We start from the raw sequence: 26,558 nt of genomic DNA, 5'->3' as shown, positions 1-26,558 counted from the left end.
GGCTACATGACTCACATATCAGATATCAAAACCTACAGAAAAGCTATTTGTACCAGTCCTCTGGACTGTAAGTGCTGCGGTTAGAATAGCTGATGGATTTAAAAGAACAGATTGCCGATGTTCCCGGTATATTCATCTATTTAGTGTTAAAATTCCTGTAATTCTCATGTCTCCTCATCAGTAGACTTATCTTCTTTCACTGAATTAATCTACACACTAGGAAGAATAAAATTTTCAATGACTGTCAATACAGTCATGGGGAAAACTATGTATCCATTTGCTGCTTGTCTAAGATTTTAGAGAGAAAGTAGCAGCCAGCTTCTGTTTGGTTATTCTAACTCATCTTCAGCAAGTGGGACCACTTCTATTAAATGATTATTGGGACACTTCCAAATAATGTAAAGCTGTGGACACCCCAGAAAATTTACCACAGATTCAGACCCTCGGAGTAATGAACAACAACCAAAGAGATCCATCTCAGACTCTCGAAGCCTCAGGTTGTATGTAAATGTTAATGTTCATGCCAGGAAAATGAAAGAACGACTCAATAACTATGGCTTGTTTGGATGAACTGCCAGGATAAAACCTCAAAGTTGCACCTGAATTTACCACAACGCTTCTAGGAAAAAGACATTTGCACAAACGAGACCAAAGAAGAGATGTTTGGCCATTATGCACAGCGCCATGTAGGAAAAACCAAACACAGAGGACATCAGCACAAACACCTCATACCAACTGTCAAGCATGGTGTTTGACCGTCAGAGATTTAGGCTTTTTGGTAGAAACAGAACCCTGGTGCTGTCATTTACTTGATGCTAAGCTCCTCTATATACCAAAGTATCCCAGAGTCAAATGTAAGTCCAACAGCTGAAGGTTTCCAGAACTAAGGTCACTACCAGGACAGTTCGCCAATTAGTTAGTGTGTTGCAACAGTCCAGTCAAAGTATGAGCCTCAGCCTGACTGACCTGCTGAGGTGGGTCCTTAAAAGAGCAGTAAATAAACTGATTAAAATAATAAAGTTATCGTTGCTGAAAGTGATTCTACAAGCTAATAAATGATGCAGTGTTTTTCCAGTGACTAAGTGTTTTTCCAGTGAATAAGACAGATGGATTGTTTTTTTCCCTCATGACTATACCGTAAACCCCTCAGGATAAACAGCTGACTCAAGGTATCTATGACAGTATAATTAGACAACAAAACGTCAACATCAACTTCTGATTAGTGAACATTAAACTTATATTTTACAGTAGGAATAACTATTAAACCCCCATTTATCAGTGTTTTGTGTTAGCTTGCTTAACTGGTCTCTGCAATCATATAGCATCTCCAGATTGGAAGCTATTGACTTTGGTCAGTGGCCCTTCTTCTTTAAAACAAAAAACAAAACACACATTATACATAAAACCATAATAAAACAATTAAAGAAAACATTCATGAATCATTAGAGGATAACAGTACTTCAGAACCACTAAAAAGCACTGAAAACAAAGCAAGGCACAAACTTGATACAAAAAAAATGACACCTTGTCTTGTTCTGTCTGTAGTTGAGTACTAGTGAAGGCTCTTTATGACGTAACCTGAGAGATGTCCCATTGCTTCCATCCCCAACATGTAAATAACCCTTAAAGGTGGTTGCCAAACGATAAAAACAGCAGTCACAGTGAATAAAACATTTTCCATCTATTCAAAACGTGTTTGTGACCCTGTTTTAGAAAAACCAAGCAAAGGTTATGTACCCGCTGACAAACGCAGCACAGCAGAGGATGGTGAAAGTGAGAAGATAGATATTTTTAGGAGTACGTGGAGTGTTTATAACCGTAGCAGCTTCTACTCGAAAAGTGCAGGCAGCGGAGGGAATGTGGCGCCACAGAGCTACACGTGGCTGCGGTAGAGGTGGCCGGCCTGGAGGGGCTGTCTGCCGCGCAGCGGGAGGAGCCACAGGAGTTTCCAGCGAGTGCCGCAAACTTCGGCTAGAGCCCACTGCCACGATCTTTTTGATCCATATCTGAAGACAAAAAGCAGGAAAATACATCTCCTTAAAGCTTTTAAAATGTTTATTTTAAATATACAGCCTGTGGCTGCTTTTGAGCTATACAGCTCCCTGCCATAGGCGACACGGCTTCGAGGGTATGCATAAAAATTTGTTAAAAAAACAAACAGATATGTTGGTCCCAACTCAAAACTCATTTTCTGTTGCACCTTTGCATGTTCAGGAAGGTGTGGGTGCCTTGATTAAAGTAGAAAGGGCTAAAAGCACGATGAATAGACCGGTCCAAGCTCAACTGAGTATACTACATATTTGTTAAAGATGCTTTAAAGCAAATTTTTTATTTGTTATACCCTTTACTCCATTTGGGAAAATCATGTATTTCTTTCTATCTATCTATCTATCTATCAACACTTGCCTTGCCTGTCATTGACTTCCATACAATTTCAACCCTAAAACTAATTGACACCCTAGTCCTAAAAGGATGTCCCGATCCCGATCTCGACATCGGATCGGCTCGATCTTTTCACTTTTTCCCGTGATCGGAACTCGGCAACATTTACCTGACTGATTACTAGTTGCCGTAAATTACCCGCTAGCTACGGTTGACGGTAGTTGCGCAATACAAACCTCCGCGGAGGTGCAAAGCAAGCCAGTCGGAAGTGTCGAAGTATTTTACTCTCGCGAGTGAAGACTGTCCTAAAGCTACTTGCAATGTCTGCAACATGGCAATTTCAAGAGCAGGTAGCAGCAGAGCTACATTTAACACCACAAACTTGATTCGTCATTTGAGGACAAAACATGACAACGTGTATGAAGCGTTTTGTAAAGCTGCAGACGGAAAGGTTACTAAAGCAAAGCAACAAACGCTGGACGTTATGAGGAGAGACAAATACTCCAATGAAAATAATAGAGCAAAGAAGATCACAGAAAGGTTGGTCGTATTTATTGCTCTTGACAACCAGCCCATCTCAGTAGTTGAGAATGTCGGACTGACTCGTCTTCTGGAAGTTTTGGACCCGCGCTACGCTCTGCCATCGAGACACTACATTGCCGACACAGCCATACCACAGCTGTACAGCCAAGTGAAAGAAACGATACATAGTCAAATGAACCGGAACGTTGTTGTTAGTTATCCATCTATCCATCCATTTTCAGACCCGCTTAATCCCTCATGGGGTCACGGGGTTGCTGGTGTCTATCTCCGGCGTTCACTGGGCGAGAGGCGGGGTTCACCCTGGACAGGTGGCCAGTCTGGCGCAGGGCAACGCAGACACAAACAGGACAAACAACCATTCACGCCTAAGGACAATTTGGAGAAGCCAATTAACCTAACAGTCATGTTTTTGGACTGTTGGAGGAAGCCAGAGTACCCGGAATATATATATATATATATATATATATATATATATATATATATATATATATATATATATATATATATATATATATATAAGGGCTGGGCAACGATTAAAATATTTAATCGCGATTAATCGAATAATTTGCCTGATTAATCGCGATTAATCGCATTGTATTTACAAACTCCAAGAATGAATTCAAAAGTAGTGTAAAGAGCACTTTTATTTTAATGTTCTGCTGCCACATGAACAAAAGTGTTGTGACATTTGAAGCACTTATCAGTAACACATATTTAGTGTAAAGCTCAACTTAAACATGTAAAACAAAAAATAGCAATAATAATAAATTAAATATATATATATATATATATATATATAAATAATATATATATATATAAATAATATATATATATATATATATATATATATATATATATATATATATATATATACTACAATAAACTAAATAAATGTCAATTTATTTGTGTTGCGTGTCAATTCTACGTAACACAATCTCCTGCATCTTGACATGATCTTCAACACTGAGGTTTAAAAGGCATATAGCCACATAATATGCTTTAAAAAAATAATCCTGCCTATAAAAAATTATCATGATAAACTAAGGTTATATTGTATATATGGTCCTTTGAGAAGAAAAATAATTCACCCTCAGCCGCATTTAATAGATAAACAGATGTGGCGCCATCTAGTGGCGGTATCGCAGAACTATCACAATGCTGGTTTGCTTAATCAATAAGTCACTTGTAAATAATGCCGGGGTGAGCCTGACCCTCTTCAATGCCTCGCAGTAAAAGCGGCAGCTCGGCGTGATCGAAGACCAACCGTTAATTATTTCACAGCAACTTTATGAGCCTCATATCAGAGCATTTACTCACGTCAATCAACTCTGTGGTCACATCTGAACCTCACCAGGTTTAGCGTCCACTTCAGTGAACATCAACGTTTATACTGTATTCCCAGCGACATTACAGTCTTTTTCTTCTTGAAATAATTTTTTGCCCTTTTTTTCACTGGATCTTGGATCTTTCTTTATTGTTTCACTGGGAGATGCTAATAGCCGTTAGCCGCGTTCTTGTTTTAATCCCATGCTGTGCATGCTCAGTACGTACTTCTGTTAAAATCGTTAATAAACACGAAAGACTTTATTTACTAACAAACTAAGCAAAAACAAAGCATAAAATGCCAAAATTACAACTAATACGCCACGTGATAATCTTTCAGAAAAGCTTTGTATGCAACCAGAGTGAGCTACTGACGTAAAAATAAATAAAAAGTCTAATAACGTGGCTATGCACCTTTAAAACTAACCAAAAACATTGTAAAAAATGTTTTTTTTTAATTGCACAAATTTGCAGCAGCAAACAAAACTCTCAGATGTAATAAAAACAGACTCACGTTTCACTGGAGAATTGAGACATTTTCTCAATGGTGGTCATGTCCTGTAAAATGGAAGAAAACAAAGACAAAACATATATAACCCATTTGTGATCATTTCTAACACTGAATGATAAAAAAAAAAAAGGAAGTTTTACCCTCAACACAAACAAAAGAAAAACCATTGATATAACAAAATGAATCACGCAGAAGCTAAATAAACGTCTGGAAATGAAACCTGTCTTTGATGAACATAGTACAAATTTCTTTTTTATCAATTTATGCCATTCTTACATGTAGCATCAGCATGTAATTTCAGAACGTGACGCTGACAATAAACACCAATAAGATCCAGGATTCACTTTGGCTTGCATCGACGTCATTTTGTCACGTCAGCGAATTTATTGCAATTTGAGCGTAAACTGTTATTTACAGTTTGATGGTGTCAAATGTTCTTGGGATGGTGGGTTAAAATATAAATACGAGTATCATGTCTCTTGTAATTGAAATTATATAATGTATCACTGATGCTCAATAAAAAAAAGTATAAAAAACAAAACAAAAAAACATCTAAAAAGAACATGACATGTGAAGAACACAGCTGGACACTTAAAATCGATGTTAAAAAAAAACCCGTCAAAGGTCTCTACATACACATGTGTAAAGTAACGCATTAAAAGGCCAGCCGGCATCAGAGCAGCGACGGAGTACTCACAGAGAGGATGCCGCTCATCTGCGTGTAAAACAAGCCCGACATGCCACCGAACATGACCACGCCCATGAGAGCTGAGACTCGCAGCAGAGCCAGCTCATGGCGTGTCGTAAACTTCTCCTGGGAGGGGAAAGAAAGAAAAACAAAAGGCGGGAAACATAAAAAAAACCTGAAGTTTTTTATTTAGTTTATTGCAGAATATGAAGCTATTTCTGGAGATCGACTCGTGCATCAATGTAGTAACACTGCACGCACTCACCTGGTCTAGTCTGGTCAGCGGCTGGAAATAATAGTACTGGCAAAAGTCCAGCACCAGAGTGAACAAGCTGAGAACCTGAGCGTAGAAACACAGCTGCAGGAAGAGCCAGTGGTTGTCTTCTCCCACACAGTTATTGATCCTGCAAACGAAAGGAGAGCTGAAGCTTCTTATTAAGGCTGCTCGGCACTCAGCCGTCCGTTTCAAGCTCAAGTATCGGCTCTGCAGATCTTCATCTGGGCAGTTTGTGCTTTAATGTTCTCGCAAATAACCAAGAGAAAAGAAAAGTAGTACGCAAACTGAATACGCCGAACAACGACAGGGCGATAAATTGTCCGACTGGAAAGGAAGTGGAACATTAAAATTGGGGGTCAGTGGGTGTGAGAGAGAGAGAGAGAAGCAGTTACTGGAGCATCTGTGTCCAGTGGTGATGCTGCCTGGGACCCCTTCCTCTGGAACCAGAGGAGGCCTTAAAGCTATAACCACTGGATTTTTCACATTTTCACGCTGAATCCCTAAATTAGTGTGGCCCGGGGGCCATTTGTGGCCCCTGTGCTGATTTTTCGCAGCCCCCCGATCTGCATTTCAGGAAAGATTTGGCCGACCAGCACTGGTGGCTTTTTGCAGATGGAAGCTTTTTATTTCTAATTAGGGTAAATTTATTATAGACTAGTTAAAATAGTGCAGTTGAATGTTTAAATGAATGTTCGGCACAACCCAAAAGCAAATTTTTTACATTCGCTTTATTGTTACAGTAAATAGGGCGACTTTTACTCAGATGCCGACTTTGGTGCATTAAATCTGATACGAATTAATTTAATAAAATAGGCTAAATACAGTTAATTTTTTTTAAATTATCATATTTTGTTGGGCAGGTTAAAAGAAAATCACAATATTTTTGTTTGTTTTATTTGTTTTTATTCATTCTTTGCCCCTCAGGTGCTTTCGATGTAACAATTTTGGCCCAATAGCCGAAAAGCTTGGACACTGCTGCTCTAAATAAAATCCAGTGCAACAAAATCGCCATCAGAAGTCACCTAATTACTGTATTTTCTGGACTATAAGGTGCACCTGAAAGCTTTTCATTTTCTCAACAACAAAAAAACAACAACAACAACAACAGTGTGCTTTATAATCTGGAGCGCCTTATATATGGATTCATTCTGGTTGTGCTTACTGACATCGAGGCGATTTTCTGTAGTACAAAACATTTAAGTATCACTTTGAAAAACTACAAGTGAGGCGCATGGTGGGGCGATACATACTGTGCTTCACCAGCAGGGACATGGAGGCTGGTTAGAGTTAATGGGAACACGGGTGGAGCTAAATTTCCTGGAAGGAAAAACCCGTTCATACTGGGGCGGAGGTTCAAAACGGCTCTAATCAGGCAGGCAGAGCTGCGATCAAAAGGGTTTGGATCAAATTATACCCATGAGTTAGAACGGTCCGACAAAATGGCCCAGACCCAAGACAAGTTCAGAATCTGTGGAAAGACCCGAAAGTCGATTGTTCTCAATGGAGTCTGACTGAGTTTGAGGTGTTTTTTAGAAGATCGGGCAACGTTCTCGGTCTGAGGACAGGCGAACCTATCAGAGATGTCCCCCAGAAGACGTGCGGCTGGCGGTGAGCACTGACCCGGGGCTGCTCAATACGAGCTGCACACATCAGTCTACAGATTCTCATTTGTAAAACAATAACATTCATTAAAGATTGTGGTTAAAACGTGGAGAAAAAAAAAGATGGCGTCTAATTTCTGTACCACCCACACGTATTGATAACACGCATGGAAGGAGTGCTTAACGTGGCTAAATGACGGCGAGGCGGTCCATAAGGGTAACCGTATACTCACCAGGGGCAGTGGTGGTCCATCCTGCGCACACAGTGGCCACAGCGGCTGCAGTGGTGCGACCTTTTGGGTCTCATGAGGTTGCACTTATTGCACAGTTCCCAGTGTTCTCTTTCTGTGGCACGAACACAACATCAGAGCGCGCAGCGCGACAACAACATCGATCATTCATGGCCTGATAGATTTCCAGCAGGATTTATTTTTTCTTACCAGAGTGAGGTATGTGTGGGTCCACAGGAAGACGGCCAGGATCTGCCGTGGAAGCTCTGACCAGGGCCAGGACGCACAGAGCCGACGCTATGTAATAACCTTTTGGACACGCAGAAAACACGAGGCTGGGTGAGCCTTGGGCCGCTCCCCGGACCGTAAAGTGTTTATCTGAAAGGAGCGCCGGCGATACTCACAAACAACCAAGGCCCAGGGGATGTGGCCCTCGTCGTAGTGCGGCAGCAGCACCAGCTTGGGGACGAACAGGGTGTTGTAGAGCCAGATCCCGAACACCACGCTGATGCAGAGCCAGCCCATGGGATCCACCACGAAGTGGAGTCGAAGCTTCATGGCCGCCGCCGCTCGATGGGTCCTCTGCGCCTGTGGGGACGAATCCAAACCAGCGTTGTTTTTGTTGAATCAGAGGCAGAACGATCAGTTTCTCTACGGCGAGGCGCGTTAAACCAGATAACAACTCGACGGGATTGGCTGGTAGCTCTGCTTTGGAAACGCTTCAACTGCTACGTCGGATGTTTTTGGCTTATAAACACATGAAAGGCGGCTAAAGTTAAACGAGTTTCGCCGGCTCGCCCGCCCGTCCTGGTGGGGGTTGGATGGGGGTCATTGGCACCCATTTGGTTGATGGTAGCCTGTCTCAGTCACGCCATTTAAAATGCAAAACAGCGTGAAACCAAGCAGGGAGGGGAGCTGGGTTTGCTTTGTGTTAAAGGAGACGCCTGGGCCTCCTTCCCTTTAGAGCAGGGGTGTCCAAACTTTTTGGTGTGTGGGCTGAAATTCTCAAGTCAAAATATAATAACAATGAAAAATAACCCAAAAAATCATGTAGTGATTTATTTCTATATGATAATTTTAATTAAACCAATTATTCATGTTTTCTGAAGGAAAATGATGTTAAATCACTGTAGAGCCATAGTTAAAAATGGGTTTTGCACATTTGCCTTATTAAAAGCAAATTATATTAGACGTAATTGATTTAAAAAAACAAAACAAAAACTGAATTCTTTTTGGTCTAGCAATATGAAAGCAGGATTTAGGCCAGTATTTATTTGCTGTGTTTAGCTCATTTTGTTTTGTGCATTAAAAGCTTAAATTCCTCAGACAGATGTGGTCGTATTCCCTATGAAATTAAGTAGAATGTAAAACGTGTGGTTATTGAAAGATGAATACATTGTGTTGTACCCAGCGTTTTCTGTTGTAAGATCGCAACCTGTCTGTATTCATTTTACCAAAATAAAAATAAAATCTTTCCATCTCCATCAGCCAAATCTTTGCAAAATTAATCTTTTGACTATTCAATGCATGAATAGTCAAAAGATAGTCAAGCGTTTGTTACCTCTTTTCAAACAGCAGCTTAAATCACTTTTAAATAAAAATATTCAGTTTTTTGCCTTTAGTTTTAGTGCGTTGTGTTTCTTCTTTGAGGAAATTAAACTGAACACCACAAACGTCATTGTATTTTATTCGGTTTCTAATGTGATGGACCAACATAACGCAGTGTATCGTTGCAAAAAGCAGGAAAAAGTATTTTAAAACTCTTTGCAAACAAAAACCAGACTCATTTATTCTTGCATTTGTTTTCAGCCATCATGTGTTGCTGTAATTTCAGCTGATTTGATTTAAATCATTGCATCATAACTCTGGCTACATGTTTAGTGTCCGTGTCCAGCTCCAACGTGAACCTCAGCCTCATAGTATTTGTCTCCACCCATCATCCAATCAACTCTGACCTGGTTTCCTGTCCCTGGTGAATGAAGGGGGTGGTGTGTTCATAATGATAGTTAGATTGTCAGTTCTCCTGCACACACAGTGATTTTAATGGAGGGCAAAAAGTATTTGTCTAAATCTTTCTTGAAATGCAGTCGGAAGGGGTGGGGGGCAATCAAAATCAGTAGAGCTTCAAGAAAAAAAAGTGAACTCTTATTTATTTATTATTTTGTATATATGAAAATCAGTGTTATACCTGAGGCAGACACTGACACAAATGTTTTGTACCACCTGTTATTACACCTGACACGATCGTCACAATCAACAAGACTGCTTTCCAGCCTCCTGAACAGAGACCTATCTCCACATAAGCCTGACAGCTTTGATCTGTCACTTTTTAAATAAATAATAGAGAGAATGGAACCGGGGACACCACCAAATAGCGGAGGGGGCTCACGGTAACAAGGCCCCGGGGGGAGCTAAGCTGGAACATCGTGGTTTTAAAGCGAGACGTGGACGTGTTGTAGCAGCAAAGCCTCGCCTGTTCCATCATCATTCATTCTCTGATAACACCTGACAGCCGCCATGGGCTCGGCTCCACTCAGCAGCGTAGAGCCAACATCCGGCGACGTTTTTATTAATTTATCGCAGGGGGAACAAACACGCACGACTAAACGCAGAGAAGTGTTACAGATGACATTGTTATACGCAGCGAAATGTGTCTTACTTTTTAAAATGTGACGCCGTCCTGGCGAGCGCCGCGGTTACTTCCTCATCCGAACCCTCAGCGGGGGCTGGACCGGAACTGGTTAAGGGCAACAACAATACTGTTTCCGGTTGAGTGACGTGTGGGAAACTACAATTTAAAAGCTGTCAATATATATTTTTGGATATATTAGCTGTTGAATCTAAACGTTAAAGATTTTGTAACCTCCTTTTTGTTGTTGTGGGTTTTCTTATTATCGTATTATAAACTTACCTCTGTTTCACGGATTTACTGATTCTACTTTATTTTAATTTACTGGTTTCCTTGTTTGTTTGTATCATGTAAATTGGTTTTATGACTGTAAATTGGTTTTATGACTGTTAATAAAAAAAAAACATTGATAGCTTTCAATTCCATGAGTGACAAAATAATAATGACATTCTGAGTAAATTTAATAAAGATTCAGTCTTTAAAATAAGATCCTTGAATTTGACTTTCTCTATAGCTCCCAAAGCAAAAGAAACACACTTCAAAATTGTGACTAACACATATCCATTCAAAGAAGTACTTAGAAGACTTGTTAATATAGACGAAAAAAATTTTTTTTTAAACAAACGACCACTTATTATGTTATTATTATATTATTCTTGTTCTTTGTCGTGGTTAAAAACGTCTGGAGAGACTTGCAAACTTGGTTGATCGATAAATTTCTATCATTACCCATTTCTTATAACATAACATTTGGACTGTTAAAAAAAATGTGTATTTTATGTTTGGCTAAATTCTTCATTCACAGGAAAAAAATACAGAAATGTCCCCCTAACATTATTAATTTCAAGCTCAAACACCTTTTCCCTTCTCAGCAATATTTCCTATGTTTTAATTGAATGTTCTATATTTTAGTTATCTTTGTTCTACTTACATTTGGAAATGTAAATCTGAGTCTCCTTCTTTATTGTTGTTGTTTTTATTTTTGTTCTGCTTATGTTTAGTACTGTAAAAACAGAGACGTTGTTATAAAGCTTCAAAAAAAATGTATTAATCAATTAAAAGCTGTCTTTTTCTACGACTGTAAAATGCTTTTGGACTGAAACTGAACACTTATTTCAAGTATATTGTGGATTGAAGTTAAGCTACAATATAAGGACATCATCTTATTTAGTGAGAGGAAAGACATCAAGTCTCATGCCTATATTTTGAATTTCTTGATTTTATTTGGAAAAGTCTATATTCATAAATGTAAGTGGTCCAATGCAAAACTGAAATATTTTTCAATTTAAGGTTGAACTAAAAAACTACTTTAGATCCTATTAGACCCCTTAATTTTTGTTAATGCCTTTACACGTTTTTTTTAATAAATCTGATCACATGTTTGCTTTCAAGTCCAGTTTACGTCTAAAGTGTGGCTCAGGGGCCATTTGTGATCAGATTTTTTGCAGCCCTCCAGCGGCATTTCAGGAAAGATTTGGCCGACCAGCACTGGTGGCTGGTGCAGATGGAAACTTTTCTAATTAGGGTAAATTTATTATAGACAAGATCAAATCAATTGAATGTTTAAATGAATGTCCAGTACAACACAAAACATTCGTCTTTTAATAAGCACGCCTTTTACATTCCCTTTAATTTGGTGTCCCCCTGTGATTTAAATGCAGTGAAAACCTATAACAATAAAAGGGACTGCAATCTCCCTTTAAGGTGTAATACCTTTATAATACGCCATTATACATATACACACACACATATCTATCTATCTATCTATCTATATATATATATATATATATATATATATATATATATATATATATAAATAAACAAATAAAAATTGGAATGCTTTTTGTAACATACAAAGTTAGTCACATAACAATAATCGTTTATTCTGAAAGGCTAATTCGTTGGCTTATGACGACACATTTCCACTTCCGGAACCATTAGCGGCGGATGTTGACAGCGACACCGCTAAGCGTTAACACTGGAGTTGTAGTTTGTAATTTTTCTGTTTGTCGTGGTAAAAAAAAAAGAGAAGATGGCATCACCCAACTCGTACAAACTCAGATGCTCCATCCCGGGCCACGAGATGGACGTGAGGGGACTGGCGGCCGCGGCTTTCCCAGACGGAGCTTTCGTGTCCGTGTCCAGAGACCGAACCGGAAGGGTTTGGGTACCGAACTCCAGGTAGCTAGCATTAGCATGTAGCTTCATGCCGACTAGCTATACAGCCAAGTTAACACTTCACGTCCCTTAACAAGTCATTCTAGACGCGGGGGATGGATCGAGACTTTTAAAAAACAAATTTTCAAAAAAATAATCCACGCAAACATCCGTGTGTTCATCCTCTTTGTTCGGTCGCGGTTAGTGTGGAAGCTAACGGTCTCTCAAATTAGCTTCGTCATTCATTCCGCTGCACCTGTCCGCGTCCAGAGCAGCGATGGAGACGTGCGGGCTTTCCGTGGGCGATGCCACGCTGCAGGTGGCAGATCCACGGAGTTGATTTTAGTCGCTCTCCTCTGGTACAAAAAAACATGCGTTGTTCACAGAGAGGGAAATGGTGAATTCGGGGCTAATGCTCCCAGAAAAGCTGTGGCTTTTGACAAAATATGGTCTGGAGTGTTGTAGCATTGAGTTCTGCTGCAAACACAGTTGCCACGGGCAAAGCAGGATCTTTTAAAAAGGATTAAAAAGGGTTGAAGGCTTGTAGAGGGTGTATCTCTTAAAGTAACATGTCAATTTATCCGGGTTAGGGCATGTGAAAGGATATGTTTTAAGGTAGAAGTCACTGAAAGACTCGAATGAATGCTTGTGCATTTCATTTCATTGAAGGGCGATAACTTTAAATGAATTGTTCTGTAGGCTCCACACAGTATGTCTGCAGTGCCTAGCAGAAATACTCTGATCAAGTGAGATCAATGAGCTTTATTGATCTCACAGTGGAGAAGTTCACTTGTCACACATCGGCTCAATAATCAAAAGAAGGTGCCAAAAAGAGGAAATTACAACACATCAGAGCTTAATTGAGGGGGAAAATGAAAAGAAATCCTGCTGGGTATCCATACTGATTGATGTTAGATTAGGTAATGTGTTAAAGCAGGGGTGTCAAACTAATTTCTATATGGGGCAACTTTGGCATCATGAAGTCATTAAAAGGGCCGCTTGCATGTGTAGAGACGATACTTTTCATTTCATAATTTCATTCCAGTTCACACAGTAGTATAAAAAATACACAGTAACATAAAAGTAGCACCCTTAGGCCCAGTTTATACAGTTTATCTGCAAAAAAAGTTGATATTAGGGTAAGTTACACTTACAGGAGGCACAGTTTTAGCCACTTTATACACTATAAAAGGATATATGCCTTTTTTTTTGGCTCTCGAGGGCCGAATAATTTACCTTGAAGGGCCAGATTTGGCCCGCGGGCCTTGAGTTTGACACCTGTGTGTTAAAGGATGCAGCATCATTTGATGAAAAACAGGGCTGAAAGAGAATGTCCACTTTTTAAACCATTAAATCACTTGTTTGTGTACTTGGAGTCTATGGGGAAGCAGAAAAGTCTCTCCAGGTGCTGCCTAGATATCTTTATGTTCTTTTTGGGTCATACTCTTCATTCTCTGTTGTGTTATTCGAATAATAACGTGACCGTGTTGGCTGTCAGAACTGCTAAACGGGGTCATAGAGGTCCGGCTTACCAATTTGTTGTGACTTTTGTAGACTCGAACTGAATGATTTTAATGTGAAAAGGATGGACTAAATAACACGAGATGGCCCCCTAATACGACGGAACAGAGAAAGTAAAACTGAAACACACTGATGCAGAAAGTTAGATTTGTTAAAATGTCATTACAGCAACTAAAAATGGGATCCAGTATTCTTTTTGCCCTCCAAGCGCTTGTTTACATCCCTTACAACAGCAGGGCAGGCTCCTTATGAGGTGACCGATGGTATCCTTGGGGTATCCCTGAGCTCCTGGACAGTCTGAGGTACAATCTGAGGGCGTCAGATGGACCCAAACGTGATTTCCCAGAGATGTTCTGCTGAATTTAGGTCAGGGGAGCATGCAGGCCAGCCAGAGGTGTCAATTCCTACATCCTCTGGGAACTGCCTGCATGCTTTACATACTGCAGGACCCACTGCACCAGCGAAGGATCTTACATTGGGTCTAGTTTTGTCACGGTGCCGACATGCATGTCAATATTTTTCGCTACTTTTTCAAATACAAAGAGAAACAAAGAATATGATTTCTGAGTCAAAAGTGCATGGATCGGGGTCATGCTTAGACAATTTTCGATTAAGAGATCAAAGACATAATATTGTTGGAATAAAGCAGTGATGATGAGAGTAAAGTTGTGATATCACCAGAGAAAAAAAGCTTCTATGACGAGGAGAAAGCATTGATAGTTATTGTAATGGATATTAACAATTATCAAATAAGTGAGCACACCACTCATGAAAACAAATGATGCATCGTTTGTCTTTAAGTTATTTATTCAAAGGCATGAGCGTTTGAATGTCTCTGTTCCCCAACGCAGTCAGGAAACAGAGCAATGAGAAAAAGAACTGTCAGGTCTAAGCACTTGCTGCTCGCTAAAACCAGTAACCGCAGACGGATCGATGCGTTTACGTGTTGACTACGAAGTCCCCAACGACACGGAAAAGTCGCTAGTTGCTTTTTTGAAAAGAAGTCACTAGAGGGTTTGAAAACTCTCTAAACAAAATCTAGCCACAAAGTTGCTGAGTTGCCAACAGTGTCGCTCTCTCGCCAACTTCTCGTCCTCTCAGCGATCTCGCCGCATGCAGTATAGTGCTAACCTGATGGATGTCGTTCTGCCGAGCTCCACTCGGCTCCGCGCATCCAGAGGGATTTCAGTACCACAGAAAACGGACGAGCCAATCAGGATCGCCGGCCGGGTATTTTCTAGATGTGACGTATCAGAGAAGCGACTGTTTTGACTCAGACAACAATGGCGGCTCGCAGCGAGGAAGCAAGCGGTACCATTGATGCTGTTTCATCAGTGTTCTCCAATCCACAGAATATTAATTCTTTAAAAGAACACCAGAGAAGGGTTTTGAAGGCTTTTGTTTTCGCCCTTCTCCCCGACTGGAGAGCTTGAAGCATGTAGTGGTTTATCCAATCGTATGTAAGGATTTTTTTTTAAAGGCCCCTCCTGCTGAACTACATCTCCAGTGGAGCGATCCCACCGTCATGAAGCCTGTTTCTAATGCTTCGGTCAGAGAGCTTCACGTCTGTGGCCCACTACAGGTCACTCTGCAGGGCTCTGACGGCGCTCATCCTGTTGCTGCTTGCACAAAGGTGCAGAGGCTGGTCCCACTGATGGGTTCAGGACCTCCGACAACCTCGTCCAGCTCTCCTAGCGTAGCCGCCTGCCCCCTGGGATCTCAGCCATGTGCTGGAGACGGTGCTGGGAGACGCAGCAAGGCTTCTGGCACGCATTGATGTGTCACCCTGGTGGAGTCTGACTGCCTCTGCATCCTGGGTAGGGTCCAGGTGTCGCCTCATTGTTGCTTCTTTAGAGCCCGTTAACACCAGAACACCTGGTGAGCAGCGTATATTGACAGGAGAAGGCAGCCAATAATGTGTTTTATTAAGACAACACCCCCCCTGCTACTGACCTGACTGGATTAATAGTCCAGAAGTTTAAACCGGCTTAATATTCAGGAACTCTGAATTAAAAAGTATTCTTTTTAGCTTTTTGTGAGCAGCGTATATTAACAGGAGAATGCAGACAATAATGGGTTTTATTAGGATTTTAGGTGTAGCGCTAAAACAGAAGCGCTTTCACATAAGTGAAAGAGAATCAACAAAAAAAAATTCTTAAATGTATTTTGCAGATGGATTCAGCCCAATTTGGTACGTTTAAATAAAGTCCAGCGGGACTAAATGCTTTCAGACCTTAGCTGTGAAAGAAATGCAGTCTTTATAAATCCAGTTGTTCTGTGAAGGTCTCAGAGGTTTGTTCCAGAATAGCAGCGAACAAACATCTTCACGAAGACCCGAGAATCAGCAGGATGCTACAGGGATAAAGTTTGGAGGATGTTTAAATCAGGAAACAACCATTTCAAGCTTTGAACGACGACTCGGCGACTGTTCGATTAATGATATGAAAACGGGGAAAACTCGAGTCACACGGAGATGCTAACAAGGCGTTTCATGTTTTAGGGGAATAATTTTTCTCAGTTAGGTAAAATGGTCAGTTGTGGTCATTGTTTTGTTTCATTTCTTTATAAATAAATTTTAAAAAAAGCAACAAACCAGTATTAGTCCAACAGACCCATGTGTTGACCTCTGGACAAGAACTCGCTCTCATCCTCCTGCATGGAGACGTTTTCATGAGGTTTATGTGACGGATATCCTAATGACGTCGGTGCTATTTGGTCTGCAGTCATGTTTTCGTTTCTGTCTCCTCTCAACAGCCCGGACAAAGGGTTCACAGAGATGCATTGTATGTCTGGCCACTCCAACTTTGTATCTTGCGTATGCGCCATCGCCCCCAGTGAAACCTACCCCCGGGGTCTGATCGCCACCGGCGGGAACGACAACAACATTTGCGTCTTTACTCTGGACCAACCGCAGCCCCTCTACACCCTGCAGGGTCACAAAAACACAGGTAGGTGTTGGCAGTCCTGCACCGTTCCAGCATGCTGACGGTGGACGTGATTTGAACTTTGTGATGATTTTTTATTTTATTTTTTTTTCTACAGTTTGCACTTTGTCGTCGGGGAAGTTTGGAACGCTTTTGAGCGGCTCCTGGGACACGACGGCCAAAGTCTGGCTCAACGAGAAGTGCATGATGACTCTGCAGGTATCCTGTGGCTTCATTTTTTTTTACCCATTTTTCACTTTTGTCATTTGTCAGGTGTGGATAGGTTTGACAACAAACTGAGGGAAACAGGTTTTAGTTTCCAGGTGATTCCAGGGTAGCCCCCAAAATCTGCTAAGGTGTATCCCTTCTGGCCAGAAAATACCTTTGTGTTGCTCGCTTAAGGGATTTCTGGGTTTTCCTCGTGGAACTGTGATCCCTGGAAACCGATTTTGGATTAGGACTAGACACTGCATGGATAAACTTTGTTTTTTATTGTGTTTTCTGAAGGATAAAAAAACTGAAATGGCTTAAAACAAAACTTGTGTTTATGGCGTCTTTGATTTTCGCCCGGCCACCCTAATCACTGGAGTGAACATTTTAGCCTGTTATTTATTTTGAGTAGTAGTTACAGACTTAAAGCCTGAAAACTATACAGTTCCCTGATTTTTGGCCATTAGTTACCTTTAATTAGGGTCTTAAATTTGATGTGGGGTCGTTTAAATACTAACCTAAACATCAAGTAGTATGTTTTTATGTTTACAGGTGGGTATCAAAGATCACAAACTAGGCTTCAAATATTTATTATTTAGTACTTTTTAGTACCAAGTTCAATATATTTAAAAAGCCCATTTGGAATAAAAAAACACGTTAAACTTAAATGTTTACAGAACTGGCTTAGGTTTTGTTATCCAGCATATAGCTGAAAGAAGCTTTTCTGCAAAACGTAGCTGATCTTGTTCTTTCAATTTAAAATCCGGAACCATAATCTGCCCAGATTGTTCACAGCCGGTATTGAGCTGCATCTCTGTTGATGAGAACTCTGAAGCACAGAAAACCCAGAGCCATCCAAACCTTGACGTCATTTAGATACTTTGATTAGGACTGGATGGATGATGCACATGGGCTTAAAAGCGGGTAAACGATTTGCATCGCTGTGGAAGGAGATACCATCTTTTTTTTGACCAATAAGAGGGAAGGTAAAGGGGAAATAAAAATACTTTTTTTCTATATTGGATCACCTCAATAAAAAAAAACACCTGTTGACGATTTTCTCTGAAAGTGAATTCGTATAAACAGTTTTTTCTTCCATGTGGTGACAGAGCTTTTTACGTGCGTGCTGGTTTGCCTGCAGGGCCACAGTGCAGCTGTGTGGGCTGTGGTCATCTTACCCGAACAAGGCCTCATGCTGTCTGGATCCGCAGATAAGACCATCATGCTCTGGAAGGCTGGTCGCTGTGAGAGGACGTTCACAGGTTTGTCATTCGCCTTTTTTTTACTCATTGCATTACATTTCTGTTTTCCTTTTGTCTCACAAACATGATTAAACATAATATGAGATCAATAACCAGAGTTTATTAAGGAAATATTGCATTTTTGGCTGGAAATTAAACATTTCCTCTCTCCCTTTGTTTTTGTATATACTTTCAACTTTTCTACTAAATCCATTAAGTTATTTATAGCAAGTTAAATGTTAAGGACCACAAAGAGTTTACCGGATGAATCATATTATGCTAATATAAAATAGTAAAGGTATAAACTGTGGATGTAGTTTATAAACTGTTAGGCAAGTTAACTTCCTGTTACAGGTTATCAAACCATTTCAACTGCTGTTTTGTTGTAAATTACAACAATATAAAACAATAATATGACAATATAAAAGAATAAAAAAAATAATTTCCTGATAATTTTAAAAAATGTCAGCCTTCACTAAAGTGATAATTTCTCAATTGTTTTTTTTAAGCTATTATACAAAATCTACAAATCAAAAGGTTGATTTTTAACTTGATTTTTGTCAAATGAAAATAAAATGGTGAACTTGTTGCTCTCTCCATGAAGGGACTGATTGGGGCAATCTATAAAGTAATTATCGCTCTACTTTATTGGGTTTTTATGGAGTTTAATGTTTACAAATTGTTTTACTGCTCACAATCAGCTTTAGTGGCCAGTCGAGTGTACAAATAAAGAATTTGACTTGATTTCAAGCACTTCCTGCTTACAGACTTTCAGTATAAATGTATAGAGTTTAAAGGAAAAAGGATTAAAGGAACAAAATGTACATGTATGTGTATTTACAGCCAATATTTTATTTCTATCTATCTATCTATCTATCTATCTATCTATCTATCTATCTATCTATCTATCTATCTATCTATCTATCTATCTATCTATCTATAGATATAGATATATGTGTGTCTGTGTGTATAATCTTATTTTTTTTAATCTTTTTTTTTTTATTTACTTTTTTTTTTTTCAACTATAGGTCACGAGGATTGTGTGAGAGGGCTGGCGGTCATCAGCAACACAGAGTTCTTCTCCTGCAGCAACGACACCAGCATCAGAAGGTGGCTGGTGACGGGCGAATGCGTCCAGGTCTACTACAGCCACACCAACTACATCTACAGCTTAGCCGTCTTCCCCAATAGTCAAGGTTAGTTCTCCGTCTTCATGCCCGCAAGTCAGCTTTATGGGGCCCATTTTAATCCACCAGGGTCAGATGTTTGTTTTCATCCTTTCTGCTATTCAGTTTATAAAATGCGTATCTACAACAGATCTCATCTTGTAGCTAGTGTTGCACCGATACCAGTATGAGATGGTATCAGCACTAAAAATGGTGGTATTATCAGCAAGTACCAACAAGTAGGGCACCGATACCATTTTGATGTTTGTATGTCACTTGAACGCAGCCTTCTCTCTCTCAACTACTATTATACATGTTATATAAGTTCATGAAAGTTGCACTATTTTGGCATTTGAGAGCCAAAACTCAGGGTTTAAAAGAGATTATTCAATTATTAATGTAATTTTACTGTCTTACTGTTGCACTACTATTATACATGTTATAATTTCATGAATGTTGCACTATTTTGGCCTTTGAGAGCCAAAAGTTTATTCAACTATTGTCACCCGTTCCAGGTAGGCAATAAAAAGTTCTACTACCCTAAGTAGTATGCAGTTCTTCATATACACACACACATCAATTTCAAACAGATGGTATCGGTATTGGCCAATACTGCACAGCCAGGTATCGGGGCCAAAAAATGGCATCAGTGTAACACTACTTGTAGCATCTTAGAGAAGCAGAATCTTAAGCAGAATATATGTATGTAATTATTGCAATACAGTCCAATCACGTAATCAGATTCAGGTCCATTCATGTGCAAACTGCCTTTACTGTATCAACCTAAAGTGGTGTCGTTTCATCATTTTTGGACTGGATTGGATTGTAAGAAGTTATTGATCAAGCATGATGATCAATAGCTTCATATGAGAGGACAGGAAGGACAAAAAGAAGAGAGTGCGGGCGCTTTGTAGCGACAAATCAGAATCAAGTTTAATCGCCAAGTAGGTTTGCACTTACAAGGAATTTGACTTGGTGTTGATGGTGCAGACAAAAAAATAAATAAAATAAAAAAATAAAATAAAAAATTGGATATATATATATATATATATATATAGAGAGAGAGAGAAGCTATATGCACCTAATCTATAAATCCCTGAATAGCTTAGCACCTAAATACATTACAGACTTGTTATCAGTGTATCAACCATCCAGACCACTCAGGTCTTCTGGCTCCAGCCTACTCTGCATACCTAGAACCAGAACCAAACATGGAGAAGCAGCATTTAGTTCCTATGCTCCATTTATCTGGAACAAACTTCCAGAAAACTGTAAAAGTGCTGAAAGCCTGAGTTCCTTTAAATCAAGATTAAAAACACATTTGTTTAGGATTGCCTTCAACTGTTCTAGTAAACTGAATCGCCACTTTTTTGTTCTATTTTCTATCTACATTTTATTCCTACTTGCTTTTATTCTGTTTTATTTTGCTATATTGTAATCATGTAAAGCAGTTTGCATTGTCCTTGTACTGAATTGTGCTATATAAATAAATTTGCCTTGCCTAATGCTGCTGCGGTTGGTTTCCTCCCAGATTTTGTAAGCACAGGAGAGGACCGGACTGTGAGGATATGGAGGAAAGGCGATTGCTGCCAGACCATCCGCCTCCCTGCACAGTCAGTCTGGTGCTGCTGTATTCTACCCAACGGGGACATCGCCGTCGGTGCCAGGTGACCCAGACGCTCCGGCACATTTTACTCCTGCTCCTCCGTTTTATTCTTAAAGTAAGAAAAAAACAGCAATCCTTCCCCATTTGCCCACAGCGATGGCATCATTCGCATCTTTACGGAAGCTGAGGACCGCATGGCCAGCGCCGAAGACCTACAGGCCTTTGAGGACGAGCTCTCCAAGGCTACCATAGACCCTAAGACGGGGGACCTGGGGGACATCAAAATGGAGGACCTGCCTGGGAGAGAACACCTCGACGAGCCCGGTAGTATTCAGCATCGCACCGGTGCGCGCTTTGCACCCACGCCAAGCTAACGTGGCTGTATCGTTGCCGCGCAGGGAATCGAGACGGGCAGACGCGTTTGATCAAAGACGGACAGAAGGTGGAGGCCTACCAGTGGAGCGTCAGCGACGGCCGCTGGGTGAAGATCGGGGACGTGGTCGGAGGTTCCAACCAGCAGACCTCCAAGAGCGTGGTGTACGAAGGGAAGGTAAGGCGACGAGCCGAGTGCTGCTGAGGAGAACGCCGCCGCCCGAGCCCCGGCTAACGAGTCCCTGTCCGACCTCAGGAGTACGATTACGTCTTCACCATCGACGTGAACGAGGGCGGGCCGTCCATGAAGCTGCCTTACAACGTGTCGGACGACCCCTGGCTGGTGGCGCACAACTTCCTGCAGAAGAACGACATCAGCCCCATGTTCCTCGACCAAGTTGCTAATTTTATTATCGAAAACACTAAAGGACACGTGGTCGGTCCTGCTCAGCCCGCCGGAGGTGATCCGTTCACAGGTGAGGCCGCTGATGGAGTTAAATGGGACAGAGAATAGGTTTCCTCTCAAGTTGTGATCAAAGTCCTGCTGATATTCAATTCAGTTACATTTATATAGCGCCAATTCATGAAACATGTCATCTCAAGGCACTTTACAAAGTCAAATTCCATCAGATTATACAGATTGGTCAAAAATGTCCTATATAAGGAAACCAGTAGATTGCATCAAAGTCCCAACAAGCAGCATTCACTCCTCCTGAAAGAGCGTAGAGCCACAGGGAGAGTCGTCTGCATTGTACATGGCTTTGCTGCAATCCCTCATACTGAGCAAGCATGAAGCGACAGTGGAAAGAAAAACTCCCCTTTAACGGGAAGGAAAACCTCCAGCAGAACCGGGCTCAGTATGAACGGTCATCTGCCTCGACCGACTGGGGGTTACAGAAGACAGAACAGAGACACAACAAGAGAGACAAAAAAGCACGCTTTATGCCGCTTCACCTTCATCACAGGAAGTCCCTCCTCATAAGCTGTTTGTGCGTTCTTGTGACAGGAGGCTCCCGGTATGTTCCCGGCTCGTCCAATGACGGCTCAGGCTTCGGAGCGGACCCCTTTACAGGTCAGACTGTTTTTTACCGACGGTCTTTTCACGGCCTGAGCGTCGCGGGTGAATGTGGTTCCACAGCCTTGTGTTCCCCCCCCCCCTGCAGGCGCCGGTCGCTACATCCCAGGATCAAGTTCCAACACGAGCGCTCCTTCCGGTGTGGCCGATCCGTTTACTGGTGAGTTGCTCTCCCTACCGACCGACCTCCAGAGATACAAGGGAGGTGAGGAGGTTCTGATGTTGTGCTACAAGCATCAACATTCATGAGATGTATGTCTTTGTGTTTTATGGCCTGAAAATCAAAATCAAGCGCTCCGGTTGCCGAATTTTGAGTCAAAAGCTGGCCGATTCGCGGAAAACGAACCCACTTTAAGCTAACGCAGAAGGAAGGCTTCACAGCTTTAGCTTAAGTCAGGATAAATGTGGGGAAGACTGGTTTAAATGTTGGATGTTGCATTTACTGCATCCTTCTCTGCACGGCAGGAAAAGGCGCCTACTCCTCCGCAGCCCAGAGACAGACTGCGACTAACATCTACTTCCCCAAAACTGACGGCGTGACCTTTGAGCAAGCCAATGCCCCGCAGATCATCGGTGAGTGATACCCATGTGCAGATTTTGTTGTCATGTGTGAATAAAGTTAAAAAAAAAAACACTAAAGATCTGTAGGTTTGTTGTTGAATTTGGGATTTTCTAGATTTGAACTTTCTGTATTAAATGTTGTTTTTGTTTTTCCGGTTCTCTGTCTTCCTTGTTTAAGTAGAATTTCTTGCACTGTCAGGACTTGTTTAACTTTTTAAACCCGTCTGGCTCGGTGATAGCAGAGCCACGCCTATTTTATTAAAAGTAGGTCAGAAACGGTCACGTTTCTTCCTTTCCTAAATATCTACAAGGAGGAGGCTTTAATGTTTATAAAACAAGTCCTACTTTTTATTTTGTTTTTTTCAACAAAACCTTTCGGTCTTGAAGCATTTTAAACACACATAATGCCATTTAACTGTGTATCAAACATTGCTGACTCAGAAAAAAGCTTTGCTGTGTAGACATGCTTAACTCCACCTCCCCAAGTCAATATTATTAAAAACTAGAGAGTCCTAGCTTTTAAACAAGGTACAGCACGTCTTTGTCTCATCAGTGTTGTAATGTCACTGCGTAGTAGAGCTGATGAAACTCTTCCCTCCCTTCTGTGCGCACAGCGATGCACGGGCACTTTTCAGACCTACAGCTGTGATCAATTAATAATGTAACGTTCTGCAGCGCTGTTTTTTTCTCCTCTCTGAACATGCATCACCATAGCAACGCAGAGGAGTGAACAGGCCCTTAAAGAAGTGGTTTAAACAGAAAGGGGTCATGATTTAGGGGTTTTCTCTTCATTTTATTGATTTATGCCGTGCACAATAATAAATGTTGATGAAGCACGGGGTAAATATTATTACCAGAGGCTGTTTCGTGTGCAGAAGGACTCCTACAATGCAAATCGGCATTTTTATTTAACCTGCTGCCCTTTTTATAAGGTGAAAAACACATTTAGAACAGTTTTGGCATATTTGGATAAACTGTGCCAAGATCGGAGGTCCATCTGTCACACTGCCTTCTGAAACCTTTGTGAAACAAATATGCTTCAGATGATTCAGTCCAGATTTGCTGCAGATATTGTCAAGATGTGGATATACAAAGTCTGAGGCTTCTCCTATATTTTCAAAAGGGTTTTCATGGAGCGTTGCAGTGTTTATTTTGAAATATATTTAGGCGACTCTAATTTTTTTCTTTGTTTAATCATCTATATATCAGACATAGTGACATTTGTAATAGTGGTTCCACTGAAAATAATCTTTAATGCTGTAGTGTCATACAAATGCTAAAACTTACATTTACACTTTCTGACTTTGGAGCTGTGCTTGATTTATATCAGATATGTAATTTTCAGGCAGAAATTGCCCCTGAAACCCTCTGGGCTTAAAGGGTTAATTAATCTTGTGATGGCAGGTGGTTTGAAACTTTAAGGAAGACTCGTTTAAACTGCATCAGCCAATAAAACCAGAAACATTTTACTGTTTCAAGCTCAATATTTATCCTTTCTGACCTTAAAAACCTCCCAGAATTGATGAAAAATCCTTTAGAAGGTTTTAAAAATCACCATTTGTTTCATAGGAGAAATGTATTTTTAGCTTGCTGACTGAGTCTTGTTGTTTTTATTTATTCTTTTGCTCTAAAGCCAAGATAAAGGAGCTGAACGAAGGAGCCCCTCAGGAGCAAAAGCTCTCAGAGGAAACCATAGAAAGCCTTAAGGGGCTGTTGCTGGCTGTGTGTGGGGCGAACTCCCCTGACGCTCCAACCATTCAGCAGATCAGCCTCCTCTGGAAGGTCTCGCACTGGCCTGAAGGTACCAAACATGTTTTATCTGCTGGTTTGTGGGAATTATTAATTTATTATGCTTTATTAATTTTGAATTACGCCACAAAAACTCTCTTCTGCTGTGTTTTTTTTGCGCATTGTAGATATCGTGTTTCCTGTCCTGGACATCCTGAGGCTGGCAGTGCGCCACCCGCAGGTCAACGAGAGCCTCTGCGGCGAGGCGGAAGGAGTCCAGCTGTGCAACCACCTGCTGAGCCTGATGAGGCCCGAGGGCCGCCCCGCCAACCAGCTGCTGGCGCTGCGCACCCTGTGCAACTGCTTCAGCGGCCGACACGGCCGGGCGCTGCTCATGGCCCAGCGCGAAACCGTGCTGTCGCGCGCCGCCGACCTGGTCGCCGTCTGCAACAAGAACATCCACATCGCCCTGGCCACGTTGGTGCTGAACTACGCGGGCTGCCTTCACAGCCAGCCCGACCTGGAGGCCAAGGCGCAGTGTCTATCCGTGGCCAGCAGGGCTCTGGAGACGGTACAGGACAAGGAGGCTGTATTTAGGCTGCTGGTGGCTTTGGGGACCACGGTGGCCTCGGACCAGACGGCCCAGGACTTGGCGCGCTCCCTGGGCGTGGGCTCCCAGATTTCCAAATACTCTACAGTGTCTGAGCCGTCGAAGGTGGGCGAGTGTTGCCAGCTGGTTTTAAAAGAACTGCACTGATTGTGAATAATTTAGAGAAGAGAGGAGCACTTCTTTCTATTACTCTGCTCTCCTTATACAGTATGGTTGAGACAGAATTGCTACACTTGTATGGTCTGCAATAAAAGCAAAGTTTCTTTCTATGCTTAGTTTGTTTTATTCCTGCAGCCCCCTAGCCTCGTGAGACCATCCTGATCTCGCGAGCTTTCAAGGTTTCACTCGCAGATCAGTCTGGCTACTCTCCGTTAAAGAAAATTTGGAGCCGTTCACCAAACGAACGTCCAATCAGCGTTGGCTTTGAGGCGGGTTGAGGTGTGACGCAACGAGAAGCGCGTCAGTTCAGTCTAAAGAACATGGCGGCTTCAGCCGATGAAACTAGCGTTAGCGTGGCTATCGAGCAAGTTTTATCGGAATTACAGAGTATTTCTTTGCTGAGCTAACGAGCCTTTACCTGCAGCAGCAAGAGTAGCTTGGCTTGTGGTTGTATTTTCGTCGTCACTGTTAGTACGTCATATGCTTCGTTGATCTGATTGGTTCATTTGGCCCGTCTATCACCAACATAGGCCAATCAGCTAACCAGTATTTTCGCCCCTTCCCAAAGTTACTTCAACGGAAGGTTTCCAGATGGATATGCGGACCAAATCTATCTGACGGTGTCAGGTAAGCAGCCCCCCCCTCCCCCCATCCATCTTTTATTCATATAAATGTGTACAAATACAAGCCACCTCTGTTGCACTTTACCTTGGATCGCGTATATCTGCAGCGCAAGGAGAATGTTGATTTTTATTGGAGTTGAAGTCCAGAGTCACCCGGAGGTTGTGATTGCTGCCCTTTGTCACAGATTTGTCTGGTGTAATAAGTGACTCTGGAGGGATGGAAATCTCTGGGAGGGAGAGAAACCTCAGGCAAGGCCATGTGGGCTCTGATGTTCGGAGATGATATCGTGATTCTGTAATGTGTCGCCAACAGAGCCTGGAGAAGGGGAAGTGTGTTCTGGGCAGAGGAGGACGGAGTCGGCAGATTCTTAGTGAGATGGGACATGAAATTTCCAAATGCTTGTATAGGAGGCATCATTTT

At 41.5% G+C, this 26,558-nt stretch overlaps 2 protein-coding genes across 2 annotated transcripts; one reads left to right on the top strand and one right to left on the bottom strand.

Moving 5' to 3' along the window:
* Positions 1-332: 332 nt before the first annotated feature.
* Positions 333-10,311, bottom strand: zdhhc21 (zinc finger DHHC-type palmitoyltransferase 21). Its single transcript, XM_012876788.3, has 8 exons — positions 10,215-10,311; positions 7,960-8,143; positions 7,766-7,864; positions 7,559-7,670; positions 5,713-5,851; positions 5,457-5,573; positions 4,763-4,806; positions 333-2,006 (listed from the first exon to the last, which is right to left on the bottom strand). The coding sequence occupies exons 2-8, from the start codon at positions 8,111-8,113 to the stop codon at positions 1,874-1,876; spliced, it is 798 nt and encodes a 265-aa protein (XP_012732242.1). The 5' UTR covers positions 8,114-8,143; positions 10,215-10,311; the 3' UTR covers positions 333-1,873.
* Positions 10,312-12,103: 1,792 nt separating this feature from the next.
* plaa (phospholipase A2-activating protein) lies at positions 12,104-25,624 on the top strand. Its single transcript, XM_036146569.1, has 14 exons — positions 12,104-12,365; positions 16,617-16,810; positions 16,905-17,005; positions 18,138-18,258; positions 19,266-19,433; positions 20,935-21,070; positions 21,164-21,333; positions 21,408-21,559; positions 21,638-21,857; positions 22,388-22,453; positions 22,545-22,616; positions 22,922-23,029; positions 24,651-24,818; positions 24,934-25,624. Exons 1-14 carry the CDS (start codon positions 12,217-12,219, stop codon positions 25,500-25,502), a joined length of 2,394 nt encoding a protein of 797 aa, XP_036002462.1. The 5' UTR covers positions 12,104-12,216; the 3' UTR covers positions 25,503-25,624.
* The last annotated feature ends 934 nt before the right edge of the window (positions 25,625-26,558 follow it).

The sequence above is a fragment of the Fundulus heteroclitus genome, chromosome 14 (genome assembly GCF_011125445.2).
Source record: "Fundulus heteroclitus isolate FHET01 chromosome 14, MU-UCD_Fhet_4.1, whole genome shotgun sequence".
NCBI classification, from domain to species: Eukaryota; Metazoa; Chordata; class Actinopteri; order Cyprinodontiformes; family Fundulidae; genus Fundulus; species Fundulus heteroclitus.
This window is presented reverse-complemented; position numbering and strand designations above follow the sequence as displayed.

What these genes read in the sequence shown, in the direction of transcription:
- zdhhc21 (XM_012876788.3), bottom strand. Translation starts at nt 8,113, where the DNA reads ATGAAGCTTCGACTCCACTTCGTGGTGGATCCCATGGGCTGGCTCTGC. An exon ending in CGCTGACCAGACTAGACCAG is followed by an intron (nt 5,574 to 5,712) that starts GTGAGTGCGTGC and finishes TTCCCCTCCCAG; the next exon opens with GAGAAGTTTACGACACGCCA. An exon ending in AGATGAGCGGCATCCTCTCT is followed by an intron (nt 4,807 to 5,456) that starts GTGAGTACTCCG and finishes TCCATTTTACAG; the next exon opens with GACATGACCACCATTGAGAA.
- plaa (XM_036146569.1), top strand. Translation starts at nt 12,217, where the DNA reads ATGGCATCACCCAACTCGTACAAACTCAGATGCTCCATCCCGGGCCAC. An exon ending in GCGTGGTGTACGAAGGGAAG is followed by an intron (nt 21,560 to 21,637) that starts GTAAGGCGACGA and finishes GTCCGACCTCAG; the next exon opens with GAGTACGATTACGTCTTCAC. An exon ending in TGTGGCCGATCCGTTTACTG is followed by an intron (nt 22,617 to 22,921) that starts GTGAGTTGCTCT and finishes TCTGCACGGCAG; the next exon opens with GAAAAGGCGCCTACTCCTCC.